General features: G+C 40.2%; 1 protein-coding gene across 2 annotated transcripts in view; it reads left to right on the top strand.

Annotated features, from left to right (window-relative positions):
* The window catches only part of AGO2 (argonaute RISC catalytic component 2), a 71,385-nt gene that overhangs the window by 18,577 nt on the left and 39,352 nt on the right, over positions 1–13,456 (top strand). The window contains exons 2-4 of one of the 2 annotated variants that reach the window (XM_070748350.1): positions 6,723–6,918; positions 7,972–8,092; positions 11,829–12,010. In XM_070748350.1, coding sequence (XP_070604451.1) covers positions 6,723–6,918; positions 7,972–8,092; positions 11,829–12,010 — 499 coding nt within the window. Of the gene's footprint in view, positions 1–6,722; positions 6,919–7,971; positions 8,093–11,825; positions 12,011–13,456 lie in introns of both variants that reach the window. The other variant, XM_070748349.1, reaches the window with a different exon arrangement.

Raw genomic sequence — 13,456 nt, 5'->3', positions numbered from 1 at the left:
CAATTTTTAGATCTTCGTATTTCACTAATTTCTCTAGCTGCTTCTCCTCAATTCTGCTGTCTCCTGGGATTGCGATGATCCATACTTTCTTTTTCTCCACGATCACAATGTCTGGTGTGTTATGCTTCAGAATTCGGTCAGTCTGAAGTCGGACGTCCCACAGTAGTTTTGCTTGCTCATTTTTGACCTCTTCTTCTTCTTCTTCTTCTTCTTCTTCTTCTTCTTCTTCTTCTTCTTCTTCTTCTTCTTCTTCTTCTTCTTCGTATTATTATTATTATTATATTTATTATATTTTTTATTTTTATTTTTATTTTTATTTTTATTTATTTATTATTATTATTATTATTATTATTATTATTATTATTATTATTATTATTAATTAGATTTGTATGCCACCCCTCTCCGTAGACTCTGGGCGGCTATTCCCTAGTTTCCACCTGGGTAGTATCTTACTCAGGCTTGAGTCTTGGGGGTCTACATCTGGATCTTCCAACCTTGGCAACTTTAAGGTGGGGGTGGAGTGGTATGCTGCCTGGGGAATTCTGGGAGTCGAGGCCCCCAGGCTTTAAAGTTGCCACGGTTGGGGGATTCTGGTCTACACGGACATATATATTCATTTAGTTCTCTTGGCATGTATTCGGAGGTAGTTCACCATTGATTTCCCCATAAAACCCCTACACCAGTGATGGCATAGGGTGCCAGAAGGGAGTGTGATAGCATGCGTTTGCGTGCCCACACCCATAATGCAATGCTCTCCCCTGTGCATGTGTGCACAATCCCGCCCACTGCCCTCCCACACATTTGCACAGTGAAACCTCCAGATTTCCAGTAGACCTATTGGCTGTGTTTTTTTGCCATTCTCAAGCTTTGGAGGCTTTCCTGAAGCCTGGGGAGGGCGAAAACAGCCTCCCTTTGGCCCTCCTGAAGGCCGAAAATCAGCTGGCCAGCGCACACATGTGTGCTGTAACTGACATAGGGCAGTGCCTCTTAAAGATTTATTTATTTATTTATTTATTTATTAGATTTGTATGCCGCCCCTCTCCGTAGACTCGGGGCAGCTTGCAGCATACAATGAAACAATTCATAACAAATCTAATAAATTTTAAAAATTTTAAAAAACCCCATTATTCAAACAGACATACACACAAACATATCATACATAAATTGTATAGGCCCGTGTGTGTGTGTGTGTGCCTCAATTCCCCCATGCCTGATGGCAGAGGTGGGTTTTAAGGAGTTTACGAAAGGCAAGCGGGGTGGGGGCAGTTCTAATCTCCGGAAAGAGCTGGTTCCAGAGAGTTGGGGCCGCCACAGAGAAGGCTCTTCCCCTGGGACCCGCCAGACGACATTGTTTAGTCGACGGGACCCAGAGAAGGCCAACTCTGTGGGACCTAATCGGTCGCTGGGATTCGTGTGGCAGAAGGCGGTCCTGGAGATTGCTAGTTCACGTCCTAACTGGCATTAAATCCACAGGTAATCCTTGACTTGTAGCCACAATTTGGGCCAGAATTTCCATTGCTAAGCCAAGGGTGTTATTACAAGTGTCACTCCCCAGTTTTATGGCACTTTTTTTTGACACTGTTAAGTGAATTGCTGCAGTCCTTAAGTAAATCACGAAGTTATTCTGCTGCTGAATTTGCTGCTCTTATTGCCAGCCAGGTGGGAAACTGGCAAATGGCAATCACATTTTGCGAGTGGAATGAATGCAGCAACCATCATAAATATATGCTGGTTGCTAAGTGCCCAAATTTTGATCCCATAATTTGAGGGATGCTGTTACAACCGTACGTACGAGGACTGGTCACAAGTCGCTTTTTCCAATTGTAAGTCTGAACTGTTGTTAACCAAATGATTAGAAGTCGAGAACTATCTGTCATCTATCTTTTAAAGTAATATCTTTTTTTTTTGTCTTTTAGTGCTTGCTCTAAAGCTTGAAAAAGAAGGGTTGTAGCAGGAAGGAAATGCATTTGCATGAAGTCTGAGGCCCTCCTTCCCAGTTGTTTTCACAATTCTGACTTGACTGCTAAACTTTGCAGCCAGGCAAAGGTCATGGCAATGGGTCCAGATGGCATCCACCCCAGAGTTCTTAAGGAACTCAGATTTGTCATTGCTACCCCCCTGACTGATTTGTTTAACCAATCCTTGTTAACAGGAGAAGTTCCTGAGGATTGGAGAATGGCCAGTGTTGTGCCTATTCACAAGAAGGGCAGAAGAGAAGAAGCTGGTAACTACAGGCCAGTTAGCTTGACATCAGTTATAGTTAAAATGATGGAGACTCTAATCAAAAAGAGGATAAATCAGCACCTAAAAAACAACAACTTATTGGACCCAAATCAGCATGGCTTTACTGAAGGCAAATCATGTCAGACTAATCTCATTGATTTCTTTGACTATGTCACAAAGGTGTTGGATGAAGGTGGTGCGGTGGGTATTGCCTATCTCGACTTCAGCAAAGCCTTTGATACGGTTCCACATAAAGAGCTGATAGATAAATTAGTGGAGATTGGACTTAATCCCTGGATAGTTCAATGGATTTGCAGCTGGCTGAAGCGTAGACATCAGAGAGTTATTGTTAATGGCGAATATTCTGAGCAGAGACAGGTTACAAGCGGTGTGCCACAAGGGTCTGTTCTGGGTCCTATTCTTTTTAATATGTTTGTGAGTGACATAGGGGATGGTTTGGTAGGGAAGTTTTGCTTATTTGCCGATGACTCTAAAGTGAGAAATAGGGTTGATATTCCTGGAGGCGTCTGTAATATGGTAAATGATTTAGCTTTCCTAGATAAATGGTCAAAGCAATGGAAACTGCAGTTTAATGTTTCCAAATGTAAAATAATGCACTTGGGGAAAGGGAATCCTCAATTGGAGTATTGTATTGGCAGTTCTGTGTTAGCAAAAACTTCAGAAGAGAAGGATTTAGGGGTAGTGATTTCTGACAGTCTCAAAATGGGTGAACAGTGTGGTCTGGCAGTAGGAAAAGCAAATAGGATGCTTGGCTGCATAGCTAGAGATATAACAAACAGGAAGAGGGAGATTGTGACCCGCTATATAGAGCGCTGGTGAGACCACATTTGGAATACTGTGTTAGGTTCTGGACACCTCACCTACAAAAAGATATTGACAAAATTGAACTGGTCCAAAGACGGGCTGCAAGAATGGTGGAAGGTCTTAAGCATAAAACTTACCAGGAAAGACTTCATAAACTCCATCTGTATAGTCTGGAGGACAGAAGGGAAAGGGGGGACATGATCAAAACATTTAAATATGTGAAAGGGTTCAATAAGGTCTAGGAGGGAAGTGTTTTTAATAGGAAAGTGAACACAAGAACAAGGGGACACAATCTGAAGTTAGTTGAGGGAAAGATCAAAAGCAACATGAGAAAATATTATTTTACTGAAAGAGTAGTAGATCCTTGGAACAAACTTCCAGCAGACGTGGTTGGTAAATCCACAGTAACTGAATTTAAACATGCCTGGGATAAACATATATCCATCCTAAGATAAAATACAGAAAATAGTATAAGGGCAGACAAGATGGACCATGAGGTCTTTTTCTGCCGTCAATCTTCTATATTTCTATGCAAATGCTAAGGATATTGGATGCGTGCTCAGGGGCAGGCAGGATTGTATGACCCCCTCCTCTTCATGTATGGCATATTAAGAGCCTAAAGACTCACCTATGCCGCCAAGCTTTGGGGTCATTAGATTCTGCCCCCTGGCCAATGAATATATAGTGGGTTTGTTGATTGAATGGATATGTGTGTATTTTAATTGGTTCTTTAGTTTTTAGATGTAACTTCTAATTTTAATTCATTGGGTTTTGATGAATATTGCCTTTTTATATTTATTTTATTTTATTTATTTATTTATTTTGTCCAATACATAATACATATTGAAGAGAAAGATATGTAATAATATAAATAAAGAAAAGAATAGAAGAAAAGATATAAAAGTATAGGTGAACATATTTGAAAGGAAGAAAAGATAAATGAGATAAGGAGAGACAATTGGACAAAGGACGGAAGGCACACTGGTGCACTTATGCACGCCCCTTACTGACCTCTAAGGAACCTGGAGAGGTCAATCGTGGATAGTCTAAGGGAGAAATGTTGGGGGTTAGAGGTTGACACTACTGAGTCAGGTAACGAGTTCCACGCTTCGACAACTCGGTTGCTGAAGTCAATTTTTTTTACAGTCAAGTTTGGAGCAGTTAATATTAAGTTTGAATCTGTTGCGTGCTCTTGTTTTGTTGCGATTGAAGCTGAAATAGTCATTGACATGTAGAACATTGCAGCATATGATCTTGTGGGCAATACTTAGATCGTGTTTTAGGCGTCGTAGTTCTAAGCTTTCTAGACCTAGGATTATATGTTGTAAGCCGCCCCAAGTGCTTGGAGAGGGGCGGCATATAAATCCAAACAATAAATAAATAATAAATAAATTATGATTCTGCAGTATATGTCAACCATCCAAAACTTTCCGTTGAGTTTCTTTGACTCTGTTCAAGTCCCTTAACTGAGCTGAACCAAAACATTGCGAGAAGGACAGAATAGAAAGTGAGCACATTCGAACTTCTGGGGTGATTGTTCTACTGCGACGGAACTTTTAAAATATACTTATTTCTAAGTTCCAAATATAGCCTGTTGATAAAACTATTAGTAATTCTCTCTGAATGAGTCATTAATAAAGGCATAGTTTGGCTGTCTGAGGATGGGGAATAAGACTCATCATGTAAACAGCGTTACTTGTGTTTTCTGGAATTTCTGAATGCAAAAAAAATTTCCCAGGGCCTAACCCAAGGTCTGATTTGACATGCTTGCTTAACTTATTACTCTAGTACAGTGTTTCCCAACCTTGGCCACTTGAAGATATCTGGACTTCAACTCCCAGAATTCCCCAGCCAGCATTTGCTGGCTGGGGAATTCTGGGAGTTGAAGTCCAAATATCTTCAAGTGGCCAAGGTTGGGAAACACTGCTCTAGTAAACAAAATAGAATAGTATAGAATAGAATTTTTACTGTCCAAGTATGATTGGACACACAAGGAATTTGTCTTGGTGCATATGCTCTCAGCGTACATAAAATAAAATATACTTTTGTCAAGAATCGTGGTACAACACTTAATGATTGTCATAGGGGTCAAATAAGCAATGAAGAAGCAATATTAATAAAAATCTTAGGATATAAGCAACAAGTTACAGTCATACAGTCAACATGGGAGGAAATGGGTGATAGGAATGATGAGAAAAACTAGTAGAATAGAAGTGCAGACTAATATAGTAGAATAGTAGAATAGAAGTGCAGACTAATATAGTCAACATTACAGCAGAATCCCAATGGTCACGTGATCAAAATTATGACCCTTGGCAACTGGCGTATGTTTATGACCAGGTCATGTGATCCCCTTTTATGACCTGACAGTGGGGAAGCCAGATTTATGGGACCGTCTCCTGCTGCTTACCTCTCAGAGACCAATAAGAGCTCACAGAATTGGCCTCCTCTGGGTCCCGTCGACTAAGCAATGCAGGCTGGCGGGACCGTAGGGGAGGACCTTCTCTGTGGTTGCCCGGCTGTATGGAACCAACTACCACCCAATGTCCGTACTGCTCTCACCCTGCTGGCCTTTCATAAGGCCATGAAGACCTGGCTTTGCTGGCAGGCCTGGGGGCCATAAATTTACCTCTTTTATGGCCAATTGTATGAATGGTGTGCATGTATATGAATATGACTGTCTTTTTTATATACCAAATGGGTTTTTTTAATTATGGAGTTTTAGTCTTTGAAAATGTTCGACTTCTTTTTTATTGCTTTGTATCTATTTATATTGTATTTATATTTTGCCTTCTGCCGCACGAATCCCAGCGACCGGTTAGGTCCCACAGAGTTGGCCTTCTCCGGGTCCCGTCGACTAAACAATGTCGTCTGGCGGGACCCAGGGGAAGAGCCTTCTCTGTGGTGGCTCCGACCCTCTGGAACCAGCTCCCCCCAGAGATTAGGAATGCCCCCACCCGCCTTGCCTTTTGGAAACTCCTTAAAACCCACCTCTGCCGTCTGGCATGGGGGAATTGAAACATCTCTCCCTTGCCCATGTAGTTTTTGTGTATGATTCGATTGTGTGCTTGTTTTTTATATATTGGGGTTTCTTTTTTGGACTTTTTAATCTAAAACTGTAATTTAGATTGCTAAATATTAGATTTGTTACTATGTATTGTTTACCATTGTTGTGAGCTGCACCGTGTCTAGGGAGAGGGGCGGCATATAAATCCAATAAATCTAATCTATTGTAAACCGCCCTGAATCCTTTGGGATTGGGTGGCATAGAAGTCAAATGAATGAATGAATGAATGAATGAATGAGAAAGAAAGAAAGAAAGAAAGAAAGAAAGTTTCACTTAACAGCTGTGTTCCTAACTTATCAACTGTAGCAGTTCACTTAAGAACTGTGGCAAGGAAGGTCATAAAATGGAGCCAAACTCACTTAACTCAACTTGTCTTGCTTCACAACAGAAATTTTGGGGCTCCATTGTGGTTGTAAAATCGAGGACTGTTTGTAACTATAACCTCTTTTGAACCCTAGCTTAGTGCATTGGTTTTGCTCGATCGTTAGTCGTGACAAAAGATGGGTGCCAATTTTACGGACGCAGCGATACTTTCTTTAACGATGGAGGAGGATTTGGAGAGAAAGATACGGCTTTCATCACTTGTGTTGGTTTTCCTTTCTTTCAGTTCTTACCACACCTCCCTCACTGCCACCTCCAATGCCGGCCTATGCATTCAAACCTCCCCCTCGACCTGATTTCGGTACTTCGGGAAGAACAATCAAACTTCAAGCCAATTTCTTCGAAATGGACATCCCCAAAATGGACATCTATCATTACGAATTGGATATAAAGCCTGAGAAATGTCCTCGAAGAGTTAACAGGTAAGTCCCGTCCTTTCTTTCCCACCCTCCCATTCCCCATATTTTCATACATCTCTCTCTCTCTCTCTTTTTGGTTTAAAATAAGTGCATTTCAAAGGATGTAGTTTGATGCTGAGCTATTTCTCCTGGGATCACTAGCAAAAACCTCAGAAGAGAAGGATTTAGGGGTCGTGATTTCTGACAGTCTCAAAATGGGTGAGCAGTGTGGTCGGGCGGTAGGAAAAGCAAGTAGGATGCTTGGCTGCATAGCTAGAGGTATAACAAGCAGGAAGAGGGAGATTGGGATCCCCTTATATAGAGCGCTGGTGAGACCACACTTGGAGTACTGTGTTCAGTTCTGGAGACCTCACCTACAAAAAGATATTGACAAAATTGAACGGGTCCAAAGACGGGCTACAAGAATGGTGGAAGGTCTTAAGCATAAAACGTATCAGGAAAGACTTAATGAACTATCCCAGGCATGTTTAAATTCAGTTACTGTGGATTTACAAACCATGTCTGCTGGAAGTTTGTTCCAAGGATCTACTGCTCTTTCAGTAAAATAATATTTTCTCACGTTGCTTTTGATCTTTCCCCCAACTAACTTCAGATTGTGTCCCCTTGTTCTTGTCTTCACTTTCCTATTAAAAACACTTCCCTCCTGAACCTTATTTAACCCTTTAACATATTTAAATGTTTCGATCGTGTTTCCCCTTTTCCTTCTGTCCTCCAGACTATACAGATTGAGTTCATGGATGTTTCTCAACCTCAGCAACTTTTAGATCCATGAACTTCAACTAGAATTCTCAAGGCACCATGCTGGCTGGGGAAGTCTGGGAGCTGTAGTCCATACTTCTTAAAGTTGCTGAGGTCGAGAAACACTGAGATAGATAATAAATAAATCTTGTGTACTGAACTCCGAGAGAATACATGGAAAATGCTCTAAATTGAATAGATTTCTACCGATCCTTTAAGTGTTGCTTTGGCTTGTAAGTATTGCTCACCTGTTATTATATTTCAATACGTTATCTGAATAGCAGAAGTTCCCTTGTTCATATCGTTCTCTGTTTCCAGAGAAATAGTTGAGCACATGGTGCAGCACTTTAAAGCCCAGATCTTTGGGGATCGTAAGCCAGTATTTGACGGGAGAAAAAATCTCTACACTGCAATGCCACTTCCAATAGGGAGAGATAAAGTAAGTATATAATGCTAAGTCTGGCTCTTAATTTCGGTTTGTGCAAATATAATTTTATGGTTGGGCGAAATGTATATTTTTTCCGTGTTATTTACTTGTTAAGCTGAATATCAAAGAAATGATGGAGTAGAATAATTAAAGAAAGGATGCAAAAAACAAAACGTGAGTGACAAAAATTAAAATATTTTAAAATTTATTTTAAATAATTGAATTGCTGATTTGTCCTTTGACGAGATGCGAGTTTGTCCCATTCCTATATGAGCTGTAGTGCCCCAGTGGTTAGAGTGCAGTACTGCAGGCTACTTCTGCTGACTGCCGGCAGTTTGGCAGTTGAAATCTCACCAGGCTCAATGTTGATTCAGCCTTCAATCCTTCTGAGGTTGGTAAAATGAGGACCTGGATTATTGGGGACAAGAGGCTGGCTCTGTAAACAGAGAGGGATGGAAAGCACTGTGAAGCGGTATATAAGTACACCGCTCAAAAAAATAAAGGGAACACTCAAATAGCACATCCTAGATCTGAATGAATGAATATTCTCATTAAATACTTTGTTTTGTACAAAGTTGAATGTGCTGACAACAAAATGAAATTGATTGTCAATCAGTGTTGCTTCCCAAGTGGACAGTTTGGTTTCACATAAGTTTGATTTACTTGGAGTTATATTGTCTTGTGTAAGTGTTCCCTTTATTTTTTTGAACAGTGATTCGACACAAAATGTAACCCTTCCCTGGTACAGAGCTGAAAGGATTGGATACTGTAGCCTAGAGGTTAATTCTCTGCCTTACAAGGCAAAGGTTGCAGGTTCAAGTCCCAGTGAGGGTATGGCTAGCTGATGAGGCCAAAATAAGGCCAAAATAGATCTATCCTAGTCTCCCTTAATTTTCAAATTCAGCAAAAACATGTGACACATACAGATAGAATTGTCGGCTATCAATAAAGTTAACTGCCTTGGAAATGGCCCTGGGTTGGGCCAAGAGGCAAAAAAGGAGCTGTGATGTTCCTTCAATATACCAGGGTGATTCGACACAAAATGTAACCCTTCCCTGGTACAAAGCTGAAAGGATTGGATACTGTAGCCTAGAGGTTAATTCTCTGCCTTACAAGGTAAAGGTTGCACAATCTACACACACACATACACACACACACACACACACACACACACACACACATATATATGCCACATGTTTTTTTGCTGAATTTGAAAATTAAGAGAGACTAGGATAGATCTATTTCGACCTTATTCCGGCCTCATCAGCTAGCCATACCCATATATATAAGGTATATAAGTGCTATTGCTATTCCGCCCAAGGAATACTGTACAATGAACTCACCAAGAGACGATGAGAAAACAAATGGTGTACTCTGGCGAGGGAAAGTTGGTGAGTCCTTTAGAACAACCGGTAATTTTGCACAGTCGTGTGACCTACCATGTAATCAGAGCTTTATCTAAGCCCTATTAATAGATAAAGAGGGCCTGGTTAATACACCCCCTTGCCAAAGAGTATGCCGAATCGTATCTTTCTTGAATGCGCTGAGCGAAAATTCACTTGTCAAACCCCCCCCCCCCATGAAACCGCCTTATGATCACCCTTCTCAAGCAGGCTGAATCAAGTGATCTAACCTGGTTTGAATCGGAGGCTCCTCCATTATTAAAAATAATAGCACATACATTAGTTGCCACTTTTGGAATTTGGTGTTCGGGACACAGGTTTGTGGAAAAGAATCCTGCCCCTAGCAAAAGTGTTCTCTGCTTGGGTCTGACATCAGTTCAGTCACTGGTGGAACAAATAACTCTGGATTATATCAGCAAATTCTATAAGAGAAATCAAGGCTATTTGTCCATTAGCTGATGCTTAAAGGAATGCATGCAGTTAGGTAGCACAACAACGTTAAAACAATCAAGTAAATCTATAACAGATGGTTAAACAGAAGGGATTCTGCATTTTGGAATGGCGGAATCAAAGCCTTCACTATAATCCAATTGAAATATTGGGGCATGACCTGATGTGAAGTGTTGAGACAGCACAGCCCCAACACACCAACAATAGCCATTCCATAATGAGAAATGGACCATATTCCAGATCATTTGATCAACAGGTTCAGGAAGTCTTTGGCTGAAGTCACCATTGGTAAAGAAGCTGCCACACGCTTCTAAATCTAAAGTTTCATATAACTTTTTCCAACAAAGCCAGGTTAAAGATCAGTGTGCTCCTTAAAGACCATGATACAATATGCATTCATTCATTTGTTAGTTCATTCATTCATTCATTCATAGGACCAGACTATCTTCGAGACCGCCTTCTGCTGCACTAACCCCAGCGACTGGTGAGGTCCCACAGAGTTGGTCTCCTTAGAGTCCCGTCGACCAAACAATGTTGGCTGGTGAGACCTAGGGGAAGAGCCTTCTCTGTGGTGGCCCCGGCCCTCTAGAATCAGCTACCCCTGGAGATTCGCACTGCCCCCATCCTCCTTGCCTTCCGAAAGAGCTTAAAAACTCATCTTTGTCACCAGGTCTGGGGTTACTAGATCTTCCCCCTGACCAATGAATGTTTTTAGTACGATTTGTTGAATAAGTGTTAATGGAAGTTTTTTTAAAAAAAAAGTTAGATTCTTAAGGATTATTTTTATGTATATTAATTGGATTGATTTTATTGCTGCGTTTTTATATATGTTGCGAGCCGCCCTGAGTCCTCGCAGAGGGGCGGCATACAAATCCAATTAGATAGATAGATAGATAGATAGATAGATAGATAGATAGATAGATAGATAGATAGGTAGATTAGGATAGATAGATACATTAGATAGATAGATAGATAGATTAGATAGATAGATTAGATAGATAGATAGATATATAGATTAGATAGATAGATAGATAGATAGATAGATAGATTAGATAGATAGATAGATAGATAGATAGATTAGATAGATAGATAGATAGATAGATAGATTAGATAGATAGATAGATAGATAGATAGATAGATAGATAGATTAGATTAGATATATAGATTAGATAGCTAGATAGCTAGATAGATAGCTAGATAGATAGATAGATAGATAGATAGATAGATAGATAGATAGATAGATAGATAGATAATAGGTCAAATCATTATAGTGATATTTTCATCACCACTATAAATGCCCCTTTTTCAAATCTAGGAAGATTTGAACATAGGCCATGTTAACGTAAGCAAGTAGGAGAATCAATTAATTTGATGTCCCACCATACATGCTAAAACGGATGCAGTGATAATTGTAAAGCCGTCTTACTTGATGGATTTTTCTCCTGTCTGGTTGGATATCAGAATACACCAGGTTGGTGTAAAGGCCTTTCAGAGAAAAAAAAAAATCAATAGGTTAGGAAGGCATTTAAGAACAGGGTAAGTGATCCAAAATCATTATCTAGCATTGTGTGATCCTTGTCATAAATTAAGTGGATGAAAGAGACAACTTTTTTCACTTGTGGCTTCTTAGTTCTAATTGCATTTCACCAATCTGAATAGTTTTGTTTGGTGCTTTTTTGTTTCTGGGACAATCATCTTTCCTTAAATCACTTTCCATTGCTCCTTTTTTTCTTTATCATTAAAAAGGGTGCTGCCCTAGTGAGCTAGCTTTTTTTTTTAATACCTGCAGTTCTTTGCAGGCGTATCCACTCCTCTTCCTCCCTCCTTCCCTCTTCCCTCCATCGTGGATACTTAAGCGGAAAGAATCATCTTGTACTGCTTTCCAAATGTTGCAGGTGGAATTGGAGGTCACGTTGCCAGGGGAAGGGAAGGACAGAATATTCAAGGTAGCCATCAAGTGGATGTCGGTCGTGAGTCTTCAAGCATTGCACGACGCTCTCTCCGGTCGTCTTCCAAGTGTTCCTTTTGAAACCATTCAAGCTCTGGATGTGGTGATGAGACACCTGCCCTCTATGAGGTGAGAGTTGGGGTGCCGCACGGGCGTCCAGGGGCAGTTGTGAACTGAGAAGGAGCTCTTTATTATTATTTATTTAGATTAGATTAGATTTATTGAATTTATTTATTTATTAATTAGATTTGTATGCCGCCCCTCTCCGGAGCGGCTCACAACATGCGATACAAACAATCTGTATACAAATCTAATAGTTAAAAACAGTAAACCAAAATCCCATTCTATAAAAAACGGTCAGTCTACTCAATCACATCCACACATAACATATAACGGTCAGAGAAGAAGGGGGTATGATCTAGCTGCCCCATGCTTGGTGACATAGATGGGTCTTAAGTGTCTTGCGAAAGGCGAGGAGGGTGGGGGCAGTATGAATCTCCAGAGGAAGCTGATTCCAGAGCATCCTCTGCAGCTGGGCGCAAGCTTCGAACGTCGCACTAAATTTGGGCTTCAATTGCTACCTGTATTTGTAGCTCAGGGTTGGAATGAGGATTCCTTGATGTTCTCTGCACTTTATTTATTTATTTATTTATTATTTAGATTTGTATGCCGCCCCTCTCCGAAGACTCGGGGCGGCTCACAACAGAATAGAACAAATCATAAATAATCAGAAAACTTTAAAATTTATACAAGCTTTAAAAGAACCCCATAAACTAACAGACGCACACACAAACATACCATGCATAAATTAAACATGCCCGGGGGAGGTGTTTCAGTTCCCCCATGCCTGATGGCAGAGGTGGGTTTTAAGGAGTTTACGGAAGGCAGGGAGAGTAGGGGCAGTTCTAACCTCTGGGGGGAGTTGGTTCCAGAGAGTCGGTGCCGCCACAGAGAAGGCTCTTCCCCTGGGTCCCGCCAACCGACATTGTTTAGTTGACGGGACCCGGAGAAGGCCCACTCTGTGGGACCTAATTGGTCGCTGGGATTCGTGCGGCAGTAGGCGGTCTCGGAGATATTCTGGTCCAGTGCCATGAAGGGCTTTAAAGGTCATAACCAACACTTTGAATTGTGACCGGACTTGTTTCATTACCAGACTAGGTAACATTATCAATGCAAGAAGGATGTGAGGTTTGGTCTCTCTGTCAAGTCAGGGCAGAAGTTGGTGATAAATTAACGTATAATTATAATTAACGTTTTAAATATTTTAAATTTATTTGGATTTGTCGTGATTTGCTGTATCTTGCTGTGAGCCGCCCCGAGTCTGCGGAGAGGGGCGGCTTACAAATCAAAATAATAAATAAATAAATAAATAAATAAATAAATAAATAAATAAATAAATAAATAAATAAATAAATAAATAAATAAATAAATAAATAAATAAATAAACAAATAAACAAACAAATAAACAAACAAACAAACAAACAAATAAATAATAAGTAAATAAATAAATAAATAAATAAATAAACAAACAAATAAATAAATAAAGTATATGTATATGTATATGTATATGTATAT

This window comes from Erythrolamprus reginae, chromosome 3 (genome assembly GCF_031021105.1).
Source record: "Erythrolamprus reginae isolate rEryReg1 chromosome 3, rEryReg1.hap1, whole genome shotgun sequence".
NCBI classification, from domain to species: Eukaryota; Metazoa; Chordata; class Lepidosauria; order Squamata; family Dipsadidae; genus Erythrolamprus; species Erythrolamprus reginae.
Note: the sequence above shows the minus strand (reverse complement) of the source record. Positions and strands in the feature narration are given on the sequence as shown.